This window comes from Haliotis asinina, chromosome 6, assembly GCF_037392515.1.
Source record: "Haliotis asinina isolate JCU_RB_2024 chromosome 6, JCU_Hal_asi_v2, whole genome shotgun sequence".
Taxonomy (NCBI): domain Eukaryota; kingdom Metazoa; phylum Mollusca; class Gastropoda; order Lepetellida; family Haliotidae; genus Haliotis; species Haliotis asinina.
In genome coordinates, this window is record NC_090285.1 from 45,664,415 (window position 1) to 45,683,897 (window position 19,483).

The 19,483-nt window shown below is 40.3% G+C and overlaps 1 protein-coding gene across 1 annotated transcript; it reads left to right on the forward strand.

Annotated features, from left to right (window-relative positions):
* Nucleotides 1-37: 37 nt before the first annotated feature.
* Nucleotides 38-16,299, forward strand: LOC137287907 (neuronal cell adhesion molecule-like). The gene is made up of 14 exons (XM_067820281.1): nucleotides 38-155; nucleotides 1,853-2,229; nucleotides 2,759-2,990; nucleotides 3,152-3,282; nucleotides 3,770-3,998; nucleotides 4,159-4,281; nucleotides 5,137-5,310; nucleotides 6,499-6,676; nucleotides 7,048-7,278; nucleotides 8,690-8,808; nucleotides 12,734-12,876; nucleotides 13,667-13,808; nucleotides 14,515-14,667; nucleotides 16,033-16,299. Exons 1-14 carry the CDS (start codon nucleotides 38-40, stop codon nucleotides 16,038-16,040), a joined length of 2,358 nt encoding a protein of 785 aa, XP_067676382.1. The 3' UTR covers nucleotides 16,041-16,299.
* Nucleotides 16,300-19,483: the final 3,184 nt, after the last annotated feature.

The window sequence follows — 19,483 nt, forward strand, 5'->3', positions numbered from 1 at the left end:
GTCGAGCATTATCACGCTGGAACTGTAGACCTCTGCCATGAGCCGCCATGAAAGGAACGAGTTCGGGGGTGAGCACCTGGTCGCGGTAAGCAGCAGAGGTGAGGTTTCCACGGATGACCAGAAGTCCCACAGAAAGACAGACCGCGAATCTGACGGTAAACCTGGATCTGACGACTCGTTTCCAGTCTCACTGGGTGCATCGGAGGTGACGTTGGGCCCACAGCAGACGTTGTCGTTGATGAAACGGTGTCAATATTGGCCCACGATATGGACGTCGAGAATGGAGAGTGGCAGCCCGCAACCGATTTCGAATGGTCTGTAAGGACAGTCGACCTCTAAACATTTCAGCCCTGGTTCGTATAGCCTGCAGAAATCTGTCACGTAGGTGACGTAGTACGATTTGACGGTCTTCTGCTCGTGACGTCACACGTGGACGACGCGACCTTGGGCGATCAGAAGTGGTGCCAGTTTGTTGTAGACGACCTCGCAAGTCATACACAGTACGACGGCTGCATCCCGTTGCTTTTGCGACGTCAATAACTGATCTCCCCGCTTGCAACATGCCAACGCCACGTTCACGTTGCACATTTGACAATCGTAGCATTTAAGTACCAATAGAACTGTTTAAAAGTGGGTTTTTTTCAGTTCTTGAGGCCAATGCAAACACGTGCAAATGAAGAAAACTTCGATGCGAAGATCACGTGATCGACTGCAAGTGCCAAACCTGATTTGGCACTAACGTCATTTGCACGACGAATGGATGGTGTTAATGCTAAATACAAATTTTATATGCAGTAATGTTCAGAGTGTTAAACCAGGCATGTATGAACGTATTGTATCATAATGATATCCTATTGGTTAATACACTTGACTTGTGATCTAAGTTGCTACGGTTCTAATCCAGCGTAACGCCAAAAGCTTTTGCAAATTTAATCAATAAATATGTAGTCTATATAGTAAATATTGTAGGAATTATCATTTGGAATATTTTGACCATTATTATTGTGTAATTTGATAGAAAACTGTTTTTGAAGCATGTTACTGAAATGCATTGTCTGTCAATATTCTAGCGTTGCTTCTAACAATTTTGAAGTATTTTATTTGATAGTCTTGAAATCCTATATTTTAACATTTAGAAAAGTTGGATTCAAATGCTGAAATTAATGTATTAACTGAAAGAATCATTTTTTTCTTTAAGTTTCTTAAACCTCATCGATGGGACTGGTCAACGATAATTGTCAACAACAAGCGAAAATTAGTTTAATAATTCCCTGTCGATGCGAGTTTTTGGAGTCAAAAGAAAGGGATCCCATTTCGGATGCATAGATGTATCATCAGAGAAAAATTATTCATTGTTTTTAAACATTACATTTTGTGAAGTTTCTTTTTTGACTCAGTATATTACATTTTAACGAACCTTACTGCTATTGGCCCACACGCATTCATCTTCTCGTTAAACCGCTTTGTTCTGATGTGCCATATTTGAGAACCTTCTTCCTGTTGAACTACTCCCTCTGAATGTTCCTTATTCACCTGATGGGATTAATTAATATTAGTGTAATTGTCAATTTCAAACTTCTCACATCTGACGTCTTTTGGAAAGGATACATTGTCAGTTTAAACGTGTTAGAACAGTATGTTGTCAAGAGTACCATTTTTATGGAAGACGAGGTGGCTGAGTGTGTTAGATGGCTGACTTTATATACCGATGACTGTTTGCCTTCCCCTCAGAATGTGGGATCAAAATCCAGATAGGAATCGCCACCACAGTGTACTAGAATGTGTATGTTACCAATGAAATGTAATTCCAAATATAGCACTTGTTTCTTCCTAATGTATCTCTTTTCTCCAGCTCCCCCATCTGGCCCTTACAACGTGGTTGTAAGAACATGCTATGCCAGTCGTGCCAATGTAGAATGGTCGTTTGACAAGACACAGGAGAACCTTTCTCCTCTCCTGGGGTTTATTGTGGAATACAATACATCATTCACTCCCAGTGAGTGGGTAGTCGGAGCCACGACCTCTTCTGATAGTCGCTCAGCTTGGATACAACTTTCTCCTTGGGCCACGTACAGTTTCCGTGTTAAGGCTTTCAACGAGATGGGTGCCGGTGAACCAGGTTATATATCTGCGGCTAAGTGTAGGACTCCTGGAGGTCGGCCAGACCGACATCCACGGAATGTCAGGACTGTTGGAGACAAGACCAACTTCTTGGTGGTTGAATGGGAGGTGAGTGAGACAAGTTCAGTGTCAGTTTTGGATGTTAACAACAAGACCTGTTGTTTCTAAAACTTCGTAATGAATGCATATTGGAATGCGACGTTGTTATTTCTAGTCAAACAACTGACGCACACAATACTTGTATTTTAAACGTTTGTTTAAATTTACTATGTTGTTTAGTTCCGTTTGCACCACTGACATTGGCAACTGAAACACAATATGTTGGCGTTCTTTCGGTCCTGGATTATAATAGTGAATATATCATATTTTAGTCGGGGGTAAAATAGGATAGTTTTATATTTTTGCAAGAATTGTTGCACGTATACGTATTTGAACTTCGTTTTCAACAAATAACATGATCCAGATATGTTCACATTTGGAAATCAGATTCCTTTTCTAAAGAGAGGTGTAATGGAAAGCATTTAGCTAATCTTTGCATCAGTTTACATGTGGTGAAGTTATGTACAAGAGAATATGATCTTTCATAAGTACTTGCTTGATTACAATCAACACGAAAACTGATGCCATTCTTTCACAGACGATGCCTCAAATTGAACACAATGCTCCTGACTTCTCCTATATCATCGAGGTGAAGGAGAAGGATGGGGACATTTGGACGAACTTTGTGGAGCAAGACTACACCGTAGGCAGAAAGGACATACATACTGGCACGGTCTACAAACCATACATAATACGAGTGAAAGCACAGAACGCTGTGGGACACCCATACTCTCAAGCCCAGGCTATCACTGGGTATTCTGGTGAAGGTGGTAAGTTCAGTCATTTTAAGGTTGTCAATAAATATACATGTACGTCAATATTTTCATCATACGTTTGGCAGAGATTATGGAACAGGTTTGTTCCTTTCACTTAGGTTTGAAAGTACATTGTATTCCAGTGTCAGTATGCAATAGACTATCGACTTTTACAGTACCAACTGTTGCTCCTACCAACTTTGAACTCGCCAGTGACATGGCCGTGACTGCAACAAGTGCAAGATTCCGTTGGGATCCAGTTAGCACCAGTACTGAAGTGATACGTGGGAAGTACAGAGGCTATAAGGTACAGAGTGAACGGGTTACATAGCGATGTGCACCTTCGACAACAGTTTTTAAGAATCAAGGATTGAAAGACGATTTTCAAAATATAAAGTATATGCATTACTTACAGTAAGTACAACTGAACGATACGTCATTGATCATCTGCCAGATGATGCGGACTTCAGTAGGAAATTGTAATTACCAGGGATAATATCTTTTGTTGGCTTTCTTTCTGTTTGATGATATGTTTTTGTTTGCGGATGGTGGCGTTATAGTGTCCGCTCGTCATGCTGAAGACTCGAGTCGATTCCCCACATAGATAGAATGTGTGAAACCCATTGCTTGCTGTGCCCTGCCACGATATTGCCGGAACATTCATGAAAACCACACATTTTCTCTCACTCTCTGTTTGATGGTATTGTTGCAAACTGATGCCATTGGATACATCTAGTGATTTTGTTTCTATTTGAAGATATAGTTACACTTTTTTAACTTTGATTGATTTACAGATTCGCCACTGGAAGAGGAACCAGAAGGAGACAAGCCTCCGTGAGGTGTTCATCCCAGACAGTACAGAAGCAAACAGCAAACAGATGTTGAGACGAACAGGAAACAAAGTGTGGGTTGACGTACACAATTTGCCACCTTACTCCCATATTGAGGCTGATGTTGTAGTTGTCAACACCTACTTCAGCTCTGAAGGCAGCAACATCCTCCGTTTCTCAACACCAGAAGGAGGTAGGCAATGTTAAACCTACTTCGCATGTTTACTATTCTTTGAATAGTTGCCGAAATTATTTTTTAGCAATGTATCATATCCTCAGAAAACCCTGAGTATTACTGACTGTATTTTCTGTATTACTGACTCTGTAAACATAATCTCTGACATCTATTTCAGTGCCTTCTTCAGTGGAGTACGTAAATATAACTTACCGAGGCTCAGAAAACATCGAGCTGGAATGGGGTGAACCTAGTGAATCAAATGGCATCGTCATTGGCTACCAGGTCGGCTATAGGAAGGGTATGTTATAGAAGTGTATTTCTGCTTTCAGCTGTCTTCGTTTCTGTACCTCTCTCAGTCGTAACAACCAGTTTGCTTCTATGTGTAAATGTACAGGCTCTTCGCACAGTTTGACACTAAAGGTACTACTTTCTATGTCAAGGTAACGGAGCTTCAAGTAACTTTTCAGAACGGATTATCGTTTGTGCATTGATGTTTAGTTCTTGAACCTTTCAATGTATTGGTTTGGAGCAACTTTAAAAGATTTTATAATTTCAAAGCGATTTCCTGAACTTCTTTGTTCCAGGGAGCGCTTAGCAAATTTAGTTTTAGAGCATGTTCTATTCTGTACGTCTATTGTGTATCTTAATGGTGTCCTGTATTGAATATACATATATATTCTGAGTAAATGTAACATTTCTATATGGAACCATATATTATGATATAAAGTTATAATTTGATTACATTGAACGTTTGGACGACCGAAATCATGCGAAGAAATCTCGCACCGATCAACCGATCATTGATTCATTCAGTGCACCCCCTGTGTTGCTTCGAGTCCACGGTTCACTATATTTTTGCTCTGTTAAAAGACATAGGTTATCGACTGGTATCGTTCTAATGAGACGCTTTTCAGTACAAGTTATGTTTTTTCACTCGACTTGCAACGGCCATTACCTGCAATTATGCTTATTGACACAGTAAGTAGTTGATTTCTTTTTCGATCGGTCTCCTACCTGTCCTCCATATTTGTTTTGGTTTTCATGCATTCATGTACGCTTAGACAAAAGGATTGTTTGATGGACATTACTGTAAGTGCTAGTGTTATTCACACAAATACAATAAGACAGCAAAGTACAGAATATGTTGTTTCAGTTCAAGGCCTTGAGTTTGGTGATCTGGAGATCAGTGAGATTGTTGCAGAGAGGCGCATGTGCCTTGGAGGTCTGACCCCCAACACTGCATACCGTGTGTACGTGTGGGGCATGACACAGGTTGGGCAGGGTGAGGAGTTCTTCACCGACATTCGCACGGCTGAAGAAACGTCAGGTAGGTTCAAACATCAGCATCCTTCCGTGAACGGACGTGCAATTACACGTGTGATTCCGTAATAATAAAAGTTGGAAATTAAGTATTTTTGACAGTGTTTAATGAGCTATACTGACCAATTACCAACTGATCTGCAAGTTCAGCTACTGAGTGGCGAATAAGTGAAATAGACAAAGAAGTCTTCCAGCAATCTCTTAGCAGTATCACAGTGATCCATGCCGATAAATCCCTAAACCAGATTGGTTAAGATTTTCAAGACCGAATTGTAACAGTTGAAACCTTTCTTGAAGAACATAAAATATTGGGAAACTGAAATTGGTATTGCGTATTTCACTAGGTTTTCTCAAGTAACCATAGAGTAACCATGTACTCTGTACCAAGGTCTGGTAAATATTTTGGGAGTTATGGCATGGCAACTGTTACATTCATTCACAGGCAAATAGTCTTACCTTCGTGCCTTGCAGGTCTAGCAATAAATAGTATCGGCCCAACACTAACAACCGTTAATGTAACGTGACTTGTCCCTGACTCGTTGGGGATGAAAGAGGTAGCTAACTATTATTTGGAATATCGTAAACTTGGAAAGACGGGTTGGGACCGTGTACCAGAAGAAAGGGAGAATCTTTGGCAAGAAATTAAAGGGCTAGAGGCAGGCACATCCGTGAGTGGACAACAGCAGGGAAGGCTGGTAATCCATCATGCAGAAAAATATACAGTGACACCAGGACTTTTAGAACGAATTCTGAAGATAAGACTTGGATCACATTTGCAAAGGGCGCCAAGTATGATGAACTGGTCTACACTATTCCGTGCAATTCTTTAGGCATCGTGCACACTTCATTTTCAGCCGAGTTTCAATGGTCATTTAACAGAATTTCAATACAAAATTGTGCACCTTCCCTCTTATTTACATACGCCCGTCGGATCGTGTCCTTTGTCATTGTGGCTTGGCGAAACTTTCAGCTAACTGATTATACATCTAAGTTTGATGTAGACTTTATAATCTATAATTACAAAAAATGGTTTCGTGACCGTATGCGAACGTTCAATGGTTACACATAAGTAACACAAAAGTATTTTAGATAACTTTTTCCAACATTATCACCAAGCATTGGATCCACTTGTTACGGCCTCAGTGAATGTGCTCTTTCACATTTAAATTTATTCTGTTTATTTTTCCTCTTGTAGCCTTTCTTTTGTTGACGCAAGGGAAGAACATTAAACGAGTCGACATTGCATCCACATCTACAAGCCTGGTCAGACTGACCAAGAAAAAATTCAAAATACAGAGCCCGGCGTCCTTGACCTTCAACGTCAGGAAGAATATCGTGTTCTTTTCGGACAAAAGAACGAAAAGCATAAACATGTACTTAACATATTCGTGTCCTAAGGGAAATGACACAAGGGTATAATGTTTGTGAATGACCAGACGATCCAGTGATGATATCATCGGTCGACAAAGCTGGGCTACGTTAACGGGTAACCCTGTCCCGACTGACGGCCATATGCCATTACGAGTGAATAAGAATTTCTGAGAGAGTCAGTTTAGTTTTCTTCCGCTTTTAACAATATTTCTGTAATATCACGACAGGTGATGCCAGAAATGGGCTTCACACGTTGTACCCAGGTGGGAAATCGAACCGGGATCTTTGGTATGATGAGCGAACGCTTTAACCATAAGGCTACCATCGCCACTTTTGAGTTACTGACACTCACATATGATTACATATTCTCTAGGGCAACAATAGAAGGACCTCACCTCCAGTCAGCAGTTCGGATCTATCAGGATTCCAAGTCCTCAATATCTGGCATTGCCTACGACTGGGTACACGAAGCACTCTACTGGACTGACGGCCGACGGAAATCCATCCGAGCCATGACCTTGACCCGAGAGGACCGGAAGTACATCACAACTGTTGTAGACGGCATGGGTAAACCGCGAGCAATAGCACTTGACATTCAGCAAAGGTATCGTTAAAAGGAATATGTATAATATTTTCGTCGAACCTGCAAACCACTTGAGTCTATTTCCACATCTAAATGAAATATGTTGTTAAATCAGAAGCATCTCTTGCATCACCTAATTTCTAGTCTGTGGTCGATTCGCTTATAGGTGTAGATAAGAAGGGCAAGACGGAAGCCGTTTACCCTAAACCATAACGTTACCGTCACGTTAACCTTGCAACAAGTCTTGAATGCTAAGTCCGTGGATGTATAGTAATTCTATCCAAGGTAGCATGAAATAGGTATATTTTTAGATATTAACTGTTACAACCTTATCTTACAAGACCCCATTCCACAGACAGACATTAGCACTAAGGCAGTCGTACATCTACGCTCAAGGATTGGACTTACTATTATCTCAGTGCGAAGATGACTTTGTGGAACGGGATCTATCCCTACAGTTATATTTGCACCATGCACAGACACACTAAACCTAATCCAATGTCAATATAAGTTGTTAACTAACTGGTTATGAGGTTGACATGGGGAACATAAACAAACATCGAGGGTACCCACAGGCCCGACGGACCAATAATCAACGTATTTATCTTACCGAACACCTCAGTGTTAATTTTGTTTTGTTTGATGCACGGGTACAAATCGTTTTGTAACCATCGTAGATTTTGCAGACAAAAAAATTGATTCAGAGTTATCTTCCTTCCATCGTTTTGCATTCGCAAAACATCGATACTCTCCCTACACCATACGTGATTTTATGTTCTTCAAGTTAAAGTATTACTACCACGAAGCATTCCCAGAGGGGTACATAGAAAAAGTCTTGTAAGCGGTGTACATTGAAAATAACAGAAGACCGATCATCTGATCAGAAAGCGACACATATGTTTGAGGTACGACAATACAGTCTATTACGCTTATAGCGAACATGTTTATAACGAACAAAGGACGGGTTGTGTGTGTGAGTTTTTTTAAAAACGTACCTTACTGTTCGTACTGTCATTAATTGAACAGCCATTGACGTCTATAAATGATAACAGTTTCTCGAAATTTTCACCCGTTTTCCCTCATGGGTTCAATATAGTCTGTTTTGTCGTCGTTTTACCTTACCTACCAATTCCACCATAACATGAGCTGTGCGGTTTAATGTTCTTTGACATGTCGGTGTAGAAGTATGGATCCTTTGGACTGCATGTCTGTTAATGCTTGGCATCAATGTGAATATACTTATGAACACCTAAATTTATAAATTTTAGATAATATGTCAAAAATATAAAAATCTCGTTTACATTTTTGGAGTACTCTAGTATGAAGATTTGTCGTTTAACCTGTATGTCACGGATGCAAATAGTTTGAACTGAATGGCATTTTGTATATCATTTGGCAGCCGTTGAAATCATTAAGCATTTGTTGGTGTCAGATACTTGTACTGGACTGACTGGAAGACACCAGCCATGATTGGGCGATCGGGCATGGATGGATCCAGTGTCAGCAGCATCATTGACTCTGCTATAAAACGGCCTGGAGGTCTTACTATTGGTAAGAAGGAGCAGTGAAGGCACAATGGTCATGGTTTTCTTTCATGAAGCACAAAGGTGTTCGTAAGTTACTAAGGTAACCTTAGTGCAATGTTAAAGAATGGGCGTTAAGCTTAAGGTTAGCCTTAGAAACGGTTGCTTCGTGAAAGTAGCCCCAGATACTTACATGGACAGGCATCGGTGGTATCAGGGCTGTGGTATAAAAGGAAAATGCTAGGGCAAAAGTACCACGGTTCTAGTTTAATCACTTCCCATTAACCATGACAACATATGTGTACTGTCGGAGATTTACAAATTAGCTGAGAATACTAATGCTGAAGAACTTACCAAGAGCAAACATGAGGCATTGAACAATAGCCTTCTTTTCTAACGTACACAAAACATATCTAAACTCAGGTACGAGTAGAATGTAGAGGTAAACGTCATAGGTATATGGTCATAAACTCAAAAATGTCCGTATTGATAATGCATTTATCCTACAAATCATATTATCCTCAATAGCACTACATATATACTGAGCAAAATTGAAACTGGTATATTTATTAATTCTTTTGTTTCTGTTCGTTGGGATATCTCAAACAGTATATCTAGTAAAAGTAAACATTGTGAATCCTTTAGTTTCATGAAATTGTAAAGTCACGTGCAATAATTGACTTCGTAGCCTAGAAAAATGAAAAACTGTGAATGCACAGGCAAACGCAAGAAATGAGGTCAAGTTCTGCATGTTTGCCTAAACTGAATAAGCATAGTGAAGTTGAACTGGAAAAACAAACTGAGATTTCATTTTGATGACCTTTTGGAAATGCCGCGTCTGACAAATGAAGAACGTCAACGTGCTATTGGGAGGCTCCATGCCGGTCAGTCTGTGGTCGTTGTTGCAAATATTTTTTTTTATCTCAGGATGAGAATGCGTCAAACGGGAACAGTTGCCCGAGGCCAGGAGCGTCACGTGTGACCTCACTCCGTGAGATGCAGTAATACGATTATGTCATCTTTGTCACCGCAACTTCCACAAGTAGGGAGATGTTTTGTGGAAGGATAACCCCACAAACTGTCAGAAATCGCTTGCGAGCCGCCGGACTTTTCTTTGAAAGCACGGAGTGAACATCAGGGTTGCAGGACTTCTTGACAAAAATCTGACCTGTCTCTAACTTTGGCAGCTTCCCCTATCATGGCATTACGAATTTTCCATCTTACATCACTGAGGTCCCAGTTCACCTCGTGTCTTATATTAGATGCTAGAAGGAAGTCATTTGAGTAAAAAAGTTAATCCATACTTTCATAACTTCATTAATCTCTTTGATATCATCAATCTCAAATCAAGGTGAAGGAACAATCATAGGACTCGTGTCTTTTAATCATATAATGATTTAAGAACGAAATAACTTGTAATATGGTCACGTCTTCTGATCTGATAAGACCCAGGTGCTTACAGCAGCTCACTAAAAGGATTTATTAACATGGAAATGAAATAGTTTGCATAAACAGCTGAACGTTTTCATAACAGTTGTTGAAATAGGTTTTGCAAATAACTGGAGACAATGGTGTTTTATTACTGAAAACTAGTTGAAGATGAACATGAAATAGTATTTATTAAATGCATCATAAACAAAGAAAATAACTCGAGTTGCAGCCATATTGTGGCGAGAAATGTTGTAGATACACAATAAATATAAGCAGTCAAAAATCCAGTCATCGTCGGACTACAAAATAACCGGAGTATCACAGAAATGGTTAAAACTGTCAAGCATAATTTTTTAAAGCAGAAAAGTATTTTAGTGAATACCATATAAAATGGGCTATTGGTCACCAACAACTGAAGGTAAATCAACATACTAGGGGCCATGGGGACTTACAGTGCCTCTGCTACCTGCATGGACGTAAATATCTCGAGAACATGATGTTTTATGATAGTTTGTTTTTCGGATGACCTTTTTTCCATATGACTTTTCTCCTATGACGTTTTTGCCTACAACTTTTGATCGATCCCCGATGAACAAATCTCAAACTTAAAATCAGAAGATGACCCCTGCTAAAAACTCAAACTAAATTGGACATAAAATATTCCACATAATATCGATGATTAGCAATTATATATATTCAAATATTTTCCTATAAAACTAACACTTAAATGGTCCATCGTCCAGAGCAATTCTCCGGGATTGGTTGTTGCTTTTGTTATTGTTTTCCCGTGCGAGTACACTGATGATATCCTAGAATTCTTGACTGGGCTGCAAGCTCTGTTGCTCCACCCGCAAGCGCAACTGGTAGTATCAGTATGACTTGTATATCGTGACACCGATCAACAAATATTAAAATTTTACTATGTCCATCTTCATTATTATGATAACAAATTAAAAAAATTGAACTTCATCTGCCAGTCTCATAATCCCAGTTAATCTATTTCTTTATTTCAATGCATTTTGGAACTTCATAAAAAGTACACGATCGGTTTTAGTAAACTTACAACATGACTGTAATATCTAGACATTTATAGATTGCCTGCCTGAATCATATTTCACATACACGCTCTGAGTGCATCCTAGTGTATGTTGGCTGTCCTACTGACCTTCACCGCGAAACAAATGATTTTGTTGCTACAAGAAAAGAATATACTAGTAAATAAAATGCAATTATTATAATGAAAACCGACTAAAGTTATAGGAATAATATCAGGCTGTTACCTTGAATGTTTCTATCAACAGCCACAGAAAGGAACCATATGCCATTCATTTGAAGCTGATAAAGAAACCTCATCCATGTTAAGTGTCTTTTCTACACTCTAGTATGAAAACAATGCATAACTCGCCATAACTATTGATGAACAGAAACGGTTTTTTTATGGATAGACAAGTTATGTATTGCAATGTGACGCTTCGGTGTAGATACCAATGCCGTTAGCATTAACTTCAAAATGCCACTCAAAGAAGTAATTACTAGTGGTAGTTTCTCAACTGGTCACATGACTGTTTCAACCTTTTTCACATTGGCGTATAGGAACAGTCGTCACGTAAGATACCATTCTTTGCATGATAACCACCATTCTCTTGAAAGTAATTCAGTTAGACAACTGAAGGACTGGCGTTGTTTTAACGCAGGCACTTTACGACGGGATCTATTAAATATATGTTAGTAAAATCTACATACATAAACACTACCGTTTGATAAATCTGCAGTGCAAGACAAAAGTAATTAATCACCCAACGTGCTATCGGTTAATCCCTCGACTGATGTTATGTTTTTCTGTTTTAACTTTTTTAGCTGATAATTCCTTTGCTGCTCTTTCATACGCTTATTACATAGCATGCAAAACATTTACGACATCAGACCTTAGTCCATAATGTTGAATATTTACTCACATGAGAAATGCTAAATATGGACCTCTATCTGGGAGTTACCGCTAAATGTACCTATTATAAATTTATTAACTGGCCATCCAGTGAATAATGACAACTGAATAGGTGTAAGTTTATATCACCAATCACGAGAAACACCAAGAGAGTTGTAATCAATGTATGCAATATTAACTGTCAAAAAGGACTTGGTTGACGCTGTTTCCGAGGAAACTTTACTGTTGCATAAAACAATACAGCATTTACCTGGGAATTTTTTTGTATTTTTCTAGCCGTGGCAAAGTGGGGTTGATGAAGTGCACGGATTCAGATTAATAAAATATGTGTTTTTAATATAAAAGGCCCATCTAGCGGCGAGACGACGTGATAACATGACTGGCGTGAAATATGATCTCTGTATCAGGGCACAGTTAATCTGTTGTCGAATTTAATGAGGACATCTCTTTCTGTGTGATACACATGGACGTGTGTTGATTCCTTATTCTTTATGCTGAATTACCGATTTTGACCTAGATGCATACAAAAACAACAAGGAGACAATAACTTCTACAAAACTACCTATATTTTGAACAGACTATGCAGAGCGTCGACTGTACTGGACGGACGCTAAACGTGACAGAGTGAGCAGTTGCGACATGGACGGTGGTGACCGCCGATTGGTCGTCAGGATGCCAGGGCCTCCAGATGAACGCATGTTCGCTATAACGATATTTCAGGTGAGACGTGACCTACAGCTGTTGCCCTACAACGATTTATCAGGTGAAATATTACTGTGAGTGTTGCCTTACAACGATATATCGGGTGAGATATTGCTATTAGTGTGGCCCTACAACGATACATCCAGTGAGACATCACTACTAGTGTGGCCCTACAACGATATATTGCGTGATCTATGACTTAAAACGGATGCTCTATGGCGATATGGCAGCTCAGAGACATACAACTGTGTCACTATAACGGTGTATCGGGTGAGACATGACCTACTGGTGTTGCCTCATAACAATATATCGGTGACATGTGACCTACTGGTGTTGCCCTATAAGAATACATCAGGTGAGATGTGACCTACTGGTGTTGCCTCATAACAATATATCGGTGAGCTGTGACCTACTGGTGTTGCCCCATAACAATATATCGGTGACATGTGACCTACTAGTGTTGCCCTATAAGAATACATCAAGTGAGATATAACCTACTGGTGGTACAGAATTATTTTCTGTCTAAACATTGTATAAGTCTAACATAGTGAGTGAGTTAATATTTAACGTCACATCGGCAATATTTCAGCCATATCGTGACGAAGTCTAACATAACCACTCACTGATATCAACATATACAAGATAAGGTATTACGTATTACACAACAAATAACACTATCACCCAAGGCCATACAAATGTGACATTGGCATTAGCAGCTGCTGTTTATGAAATGTCGCCTGTGAAGGTCAGATTTGACTGGCGATGACGACGACGAAAAGGATGATGATGATGTCACTACTCTGTCCAGGATTTCCTCTACTGGAGTGACCTAACATCATCAACTCTCAGAAAGGTCAACAAGAGGACGGGGAAGGACGTTGAAGTCATCAACACTGGGAGAGGAACTCCCTACGATGTCAAAGTGTACCACACTGACCGACAACCCGAAGGTGATACTCTTATATCAATGTGTGAATAAAGAAAATTATTGTTCTTTAGAAGAACGGAAGAATAAGGCATATATTTTGCGGTTGACGCAACGTTGTTTCACTGTATTTCAAAAATTACCAATGTCAAGTATTACGTGGTACCGAGCCAGGCTATTCGTAGCCTTACGAACTTCTTAAAGTTCGATCAAAGTTACGAATTCTTATGGCTACGAACGTTTCGAGAATAAGGGCTCCTAGGTGCCGTTGCACAAAGCAACCATAGCGCTACGACTGTCGTAAGTCACTGTTAAGGTATGGGAGTTGCGATCACCTTAGCGCTAAGATCGCTTTGCACAAGGGCGCCCTGGGCCTAGATTTCCGAAGCTCTCTTAGCGCTAAGGTAGCCTAAGTTACTGTAAATGTATGGCACTTACGACTATCTTAGCGCTTAGAGAGCTTCGAAAATCTGGGCCCTGGGCCTAATAGAGCTTCGAAAATCTAGGCCCTGATCCAGAAAGTACGTGACGCTCATAAGATTACAATCTGTCGTAACTATATAGTTTACCAAAGTCTTAGGAATGTCGTAGCGTATGGACGTTCCTTTGATCGGTTCTTCTTTCACCAACCTATCCACACCAATGTGTTTTAGCGTGGCTAAAGTTTAAATAATGTAGTCCACGGGCAGCACCATGCGCACTAAACTCAGACAGTATATTTTGTTTCACAGCATCGAACGCATGTGGTGAAAACAATGGAGGATGCTCACATCTGTGTCTGCCATCGCCACATCAGACGCCACAGACTACACGCTTCCTGTGTAAATGCCCGGATGATAGGCGTTACCAGCTGTCGTCAGATGACAAGACATGCTTTACCGATGGTATGCTGACTACATTCCTTCAACAAAAATAGGACTGAAGTTAGTAAGACTCCTGGGCCCAGAGTTTCGAAGGTTTCTTAGCGCTAAGATAGTCGTAGGTTAGTCAAACCCTTGGGCCAAGATTTTCGAACCTTTTTTAGCTCTAAGATAGTCTTTAATGTCATACATTAACATGAAACTACGACTATCTTAGGGCTAAGAGAGATCCGTTTTGCCATGAATGATGAAGGAAACACTTGTTGTGAGTGACAGTATGTGTAGATTTTGATCTAAACCATAAAAAGTATCACAAAACTTCATATGTTCTTTATCCTATATAGCGGTTCTCAGAATGGATATTACAAAACGTATCGTTTGAAAATTGCGTATTGGGATATACTGATGTACCGCTAATACCATGCTGTCGTATACGAGAGTCACGCTATTCTCTCTATCTTTTCTAGCTACAGAGGCAGTTGGGTAGCCTAATGGTTAAAGCGTTCGCTCGTCACGATGAAGAGCTGGGTTCGATCCCCATTATGGGTTCAATGTGTGAGGCCCATTTCTGCTGTCCTCCGCCTCGATATTGCGGAATATACATTTTTTATAGGCGATGTAAAACCATACTCACTAACTAACTATTGAATAAAGCGGTCGATGTGTTATGAATGCCACAAACACCACCCCATATCTCAATTATTTGAGACCCATAACGATTCTAGTTAGAATTGATCTCCAGTAACCTATTCTTGTCGTAAAATGCAACTAACCAGATCGCCTGGTCAGGCTGGTTAACCAGTTGTATAGATCGGTGCTCGTTCCGTTTATCACTGGATTGTCTGGTCCAGACTCGATTATTTACAGCTCATAATGCTAGAATATCGCTCCGTACAGTGTAAATCTAAACTCGCTCATTCCATAGTTTGAGGATACACTTTGTGTAATGTAAGGAAGGACAGATCTTGATGGCACCTGTCACGTGTTGCAAAAGCTCTGGCATCATGCATCTCATCACTCGTCATCCTGCGGTCACCAACTCATGCTTGTTGCAATAGGCAAGGGTGGTGATCGGGTGATAAGGCTCGTATCTCGGTGCTCATGATATCAACCACAGTTTTTTATCCGGGCTCGACTGCTTACAGACAGCCGTCATAGAACTGAGAGGGGCGACGTGTTTAGCGTCACGTCAAAGATCAGGGTTCTATTCCACACATGGGTATGATGTGTTCCACACATGGGTACAAATATGTAGCCCATTTCTGGTGCCCCCCGTCCTAGAATATTGCTGAAAGCAACATAAAACCAAAGTCACTCACTAACTCACTCACTGCGCCATTAAGCAACAAACAGCACTTGTCATCCACTAATATATTTGTATTATTTCAGACTTGTAACTCCTGGACGACCTGGAGCAAGACAAAGAGGACGAAGCATAACACGCTCTCGGGAAAGAGGGTGGTTGGATAGCCTAGTGATTAAAGTATTTTCTCGTCAAACCGATGACCCGGGTTCGATTCCCAACATGGGTGTGAAGCCCATTTGTGGTGTGCTCCGCCGTGATCTTGCTGGAATATTGTCAAAAACAGCACTCAACCCAACCAACCTCACTGACTGTTCAAGAAAAACAAAATCATCCTTCCGAATCGATGTCTTTCTATATAATTATACACTTGTTAAATGGTGTAAACATCTATATAACATATCGTGATTCACTTAAATCTGTGGCTTTAATAAATTCTGAGCCAATGAATGAAATGTTCTACGTCACATTATTTTCAAAGATACTATGAAAATGACTGTGATATCATCATGAAAGTTACAATGGGGAAAGCTGAAACATATTAACCACATATTAAATGTAGATTAACATGACTCATTGATAAGAACGCCCATCTATATGCTAAATAGTAAAATATATGTAAAATAGGTTGGCTGATATATGTGCAAAATTCAAGGACCCGTTCCACATAGTCATGGCGTACAGAGATAACTATACAGTATATCATAGACTTACGAATGACGTAACGCTCGAGACCTTTTGTGGATTGCGCCCTGAGCCTCTGTCTTCTGGTTTCAATCAAAGGCAAGACGTCCACCCGTATCCCCACTCAAATTTCATTCCAGTCATATCACCTGAATGTTTATTCCTTATCTGATAACAATGAGGTTTAACATGTTCTTTCATTATATCTTAACATACTGAAACACATATCCAACTTCTAAAAACAACACTCTAAGAACGTTTTCCTCAGCGTTAAAATTTAGGGGGGTTACGGGCGGAAGTCTTCCCCAGTCAAATACAGAAGACTGCAATGTAGTTTTAATCTCTATCTATGGATATCTAACGTAAATAGAGTGATCTGAATTGCCGGATACCCTGCTATTTTTTTACGTTACAAACTGAAAACCATGGCCGAAACAATGCCAACACATAACGACACTTGGCAGGGGAAACTTTCTCAGGGAAACTTGAGAGCATCCACTATTCGTTAACATCCAGTCAAGCTCCAGGATCTTGCAGCCATAACTATTACAGTTTGTTGTTTGACCTATCAAGTGAATACTAATGCATTGTGTGACGTGTCACATCTGGTTGGGTCTATTATTGTGAAGGGGTGCACCTTTGTCAGTTGATTGTCAGCATGTCCAAACAGCCGAGACAAGGTCGACGTTTGACATCTCATGAAGAAATCGACAGCCGTGTGCTAACGTTCTTTGAAAAAGAAACTAATAATGGTTTAATGTGTCTGATTCGAGCTGTTAGGCAGCGAGCAGCAGTAACTGACTGATCAGAAGAACGAAGAAACACCCTTATTAAATGAGGTTAGTTCGACCTAACATTTTTTCCATTTGACCTTCCGGGTCATGCACATGTAGAATAGCTCAGGTAAAGCTGTAAGTCGTCCAGTGTGACAGGCATTCCTGTGGGCATTTATACCAACCGAATCTTCATCCCCACAGGGGTATCCAAGGTTACTTATAGCACAGGCAAACTGTAGCGCAAATGGATTGCGCAGGACAGAGAAAATGACCAGTTTTCTTACATGCGAGCGAAGCGAGCAAACGTTGGCAACGTACTTTCTTCGCTTCGGTTCAAAAAATGTTTTTCATATCAAAATAAAATATCACCACCATCAAAAGTACACACCCATTTCCTCACTTGGTTGTGCTGTCAGATTTCCTATCCCATCTTTAATAATTACTCACGTGAAATGCCAACTCACTCACTCACTCTAAACTGTTATTCATTACTTGATATGTATGTAGGATCAACATAGCGTATGCAGACACTTCTGGACGCATCCCGATAAATTATCAACATAATTTTTATTTCAAAAATAAGGATGAATTATTAATCATTGCCTTAGATGTATGGTCAGCATACGTATCCTACAAGAACATGTGCAATAACATTCTAATCGAGTCTCGGGAAACTATCAATATTTTAGTTTTAAAAGTCTTTGAACGGACAATGAACAGAGGGACACTAATCCGCTCAGTTGATTGAATAATATACATTGGTGGCCAAAACACCGTTGAACTGATAAATATTAAATATTTTCTGATATTCAAGTCGTAAATCGATTTCAACTCCTAAAATAGCATTCCCCTCACACTGCTCACAGAATCGACTAGAACATGCGTGAATACACTTGAGGTCGTATGAGATTTCGTGATTTGTGCAAGTTCAGCAAAATGCTCATGCATTTCTGCTATAAAAGTCAGTCAAAATCATTCTTTTGTGTCACATGATAAAATATCTGAACACAATTATGCCGAGATTGCCTGCACTTCGAGAACAAAGTGCCGTGGGTATGGCCTAGCACGGCGTTACATAAGAGCATGTTGCAAGAACCTTTGGCTGTTCTCGCGATACCATACTGGGGTTCATGCAACGTTTACGGTAAACAGGGCATTACTGACAGGCCTAGACGTGGAAGACCGCTGAGAGTCATCCACCTGAGAAATAGGGTTATCACAATGACGTCATCAGCAGGGTATGCTTTGGGTCACGCCTTCAGTCGACAAACCGTGTCGAGGCGTTTGAGGGCTGCAGGTATTCGGAGATTCGGCACAGTCCAGGGATTTGGATTGTTGTGGGTGATGCGGCCGTGGTGTTTTTATGGAGATGTAGCGATCCTGGACGGCGGTGGTAACTCTAGGTCGACCTGACATGGGTTTGCCATTAACACTCACAGTATTGTTCCAGCAGGTCAATAGGTTTCAAATGGTCTGTCTGGATACGATGACTTGCCCTGCCACCTCATGCTGCGATGCCCGTCCTTGTAAACGGTCGATGGCGTTGTGCCGATTAGCTTATATCAGTCTTTTCATTCTCCTGTCGTCTTTACTGGCTTGAACCAATACACGTGGAGTGCCTTTATTGTGGCGTTGGAAAGTCTAGTCATTGTCTTCAGCCAAAGGTGCGTTTCATGCAGGGTGCGTTTTAGCAATTCACTACAGACGTGAGTGTAACGTTTCAGTTCGACCTTTCTTTTTTCAAACGTTTTGTCGTCGACAACCATTCCCCCACATGTTTGGATTCAGCATGGACTGGTTTGTGTCAGACAGTTTCAGTTTTTTCCTATGTGTAGTTTCGTTTTTGAACTCAGTTCTTTTACACTGCAGCAGGTATACTATTAATACTGTCACTAAGGCGTCATTGATTCTGGGATTCATCTACATGTAGTATTTCTAAAGTCCATAGGACTACACATCCTTCCTTCTAAAGGGAGACTATTGCTTGCATGATAGCGTACTCAAGAATAGATGAAATGGCAGATTTCTAAATGTACCGAAACTACAGGTACAATTAGTGATTCGATTCTACAATTAA

Excerpts from the sequence above, each read along its gene's own strand:
- LOC137287907 (XM_067820281.1), top strand. The coding sequence starts at position 38 with ATGAGCCGCCATGAAAGGAACGAGTTCGGGGGTGAGCACCTGGTCGCG. Across the intron at positions 5,311-6,498 it reads CACGGCTGAAGAAACGTCAG|CCTTTCTTTTGTTGACGCAA; the intron begins GTAGGTTCAAAC and ends TTCCTCTTGTAG. Across the intron at positions 8,809-12,733 it reads GCCTGGAGGTCTTACTATTG|ACTATGCAGAGCGTCGACTG; the intron begins GTAAGAAGGAGC and ends TATTTTGAACAG.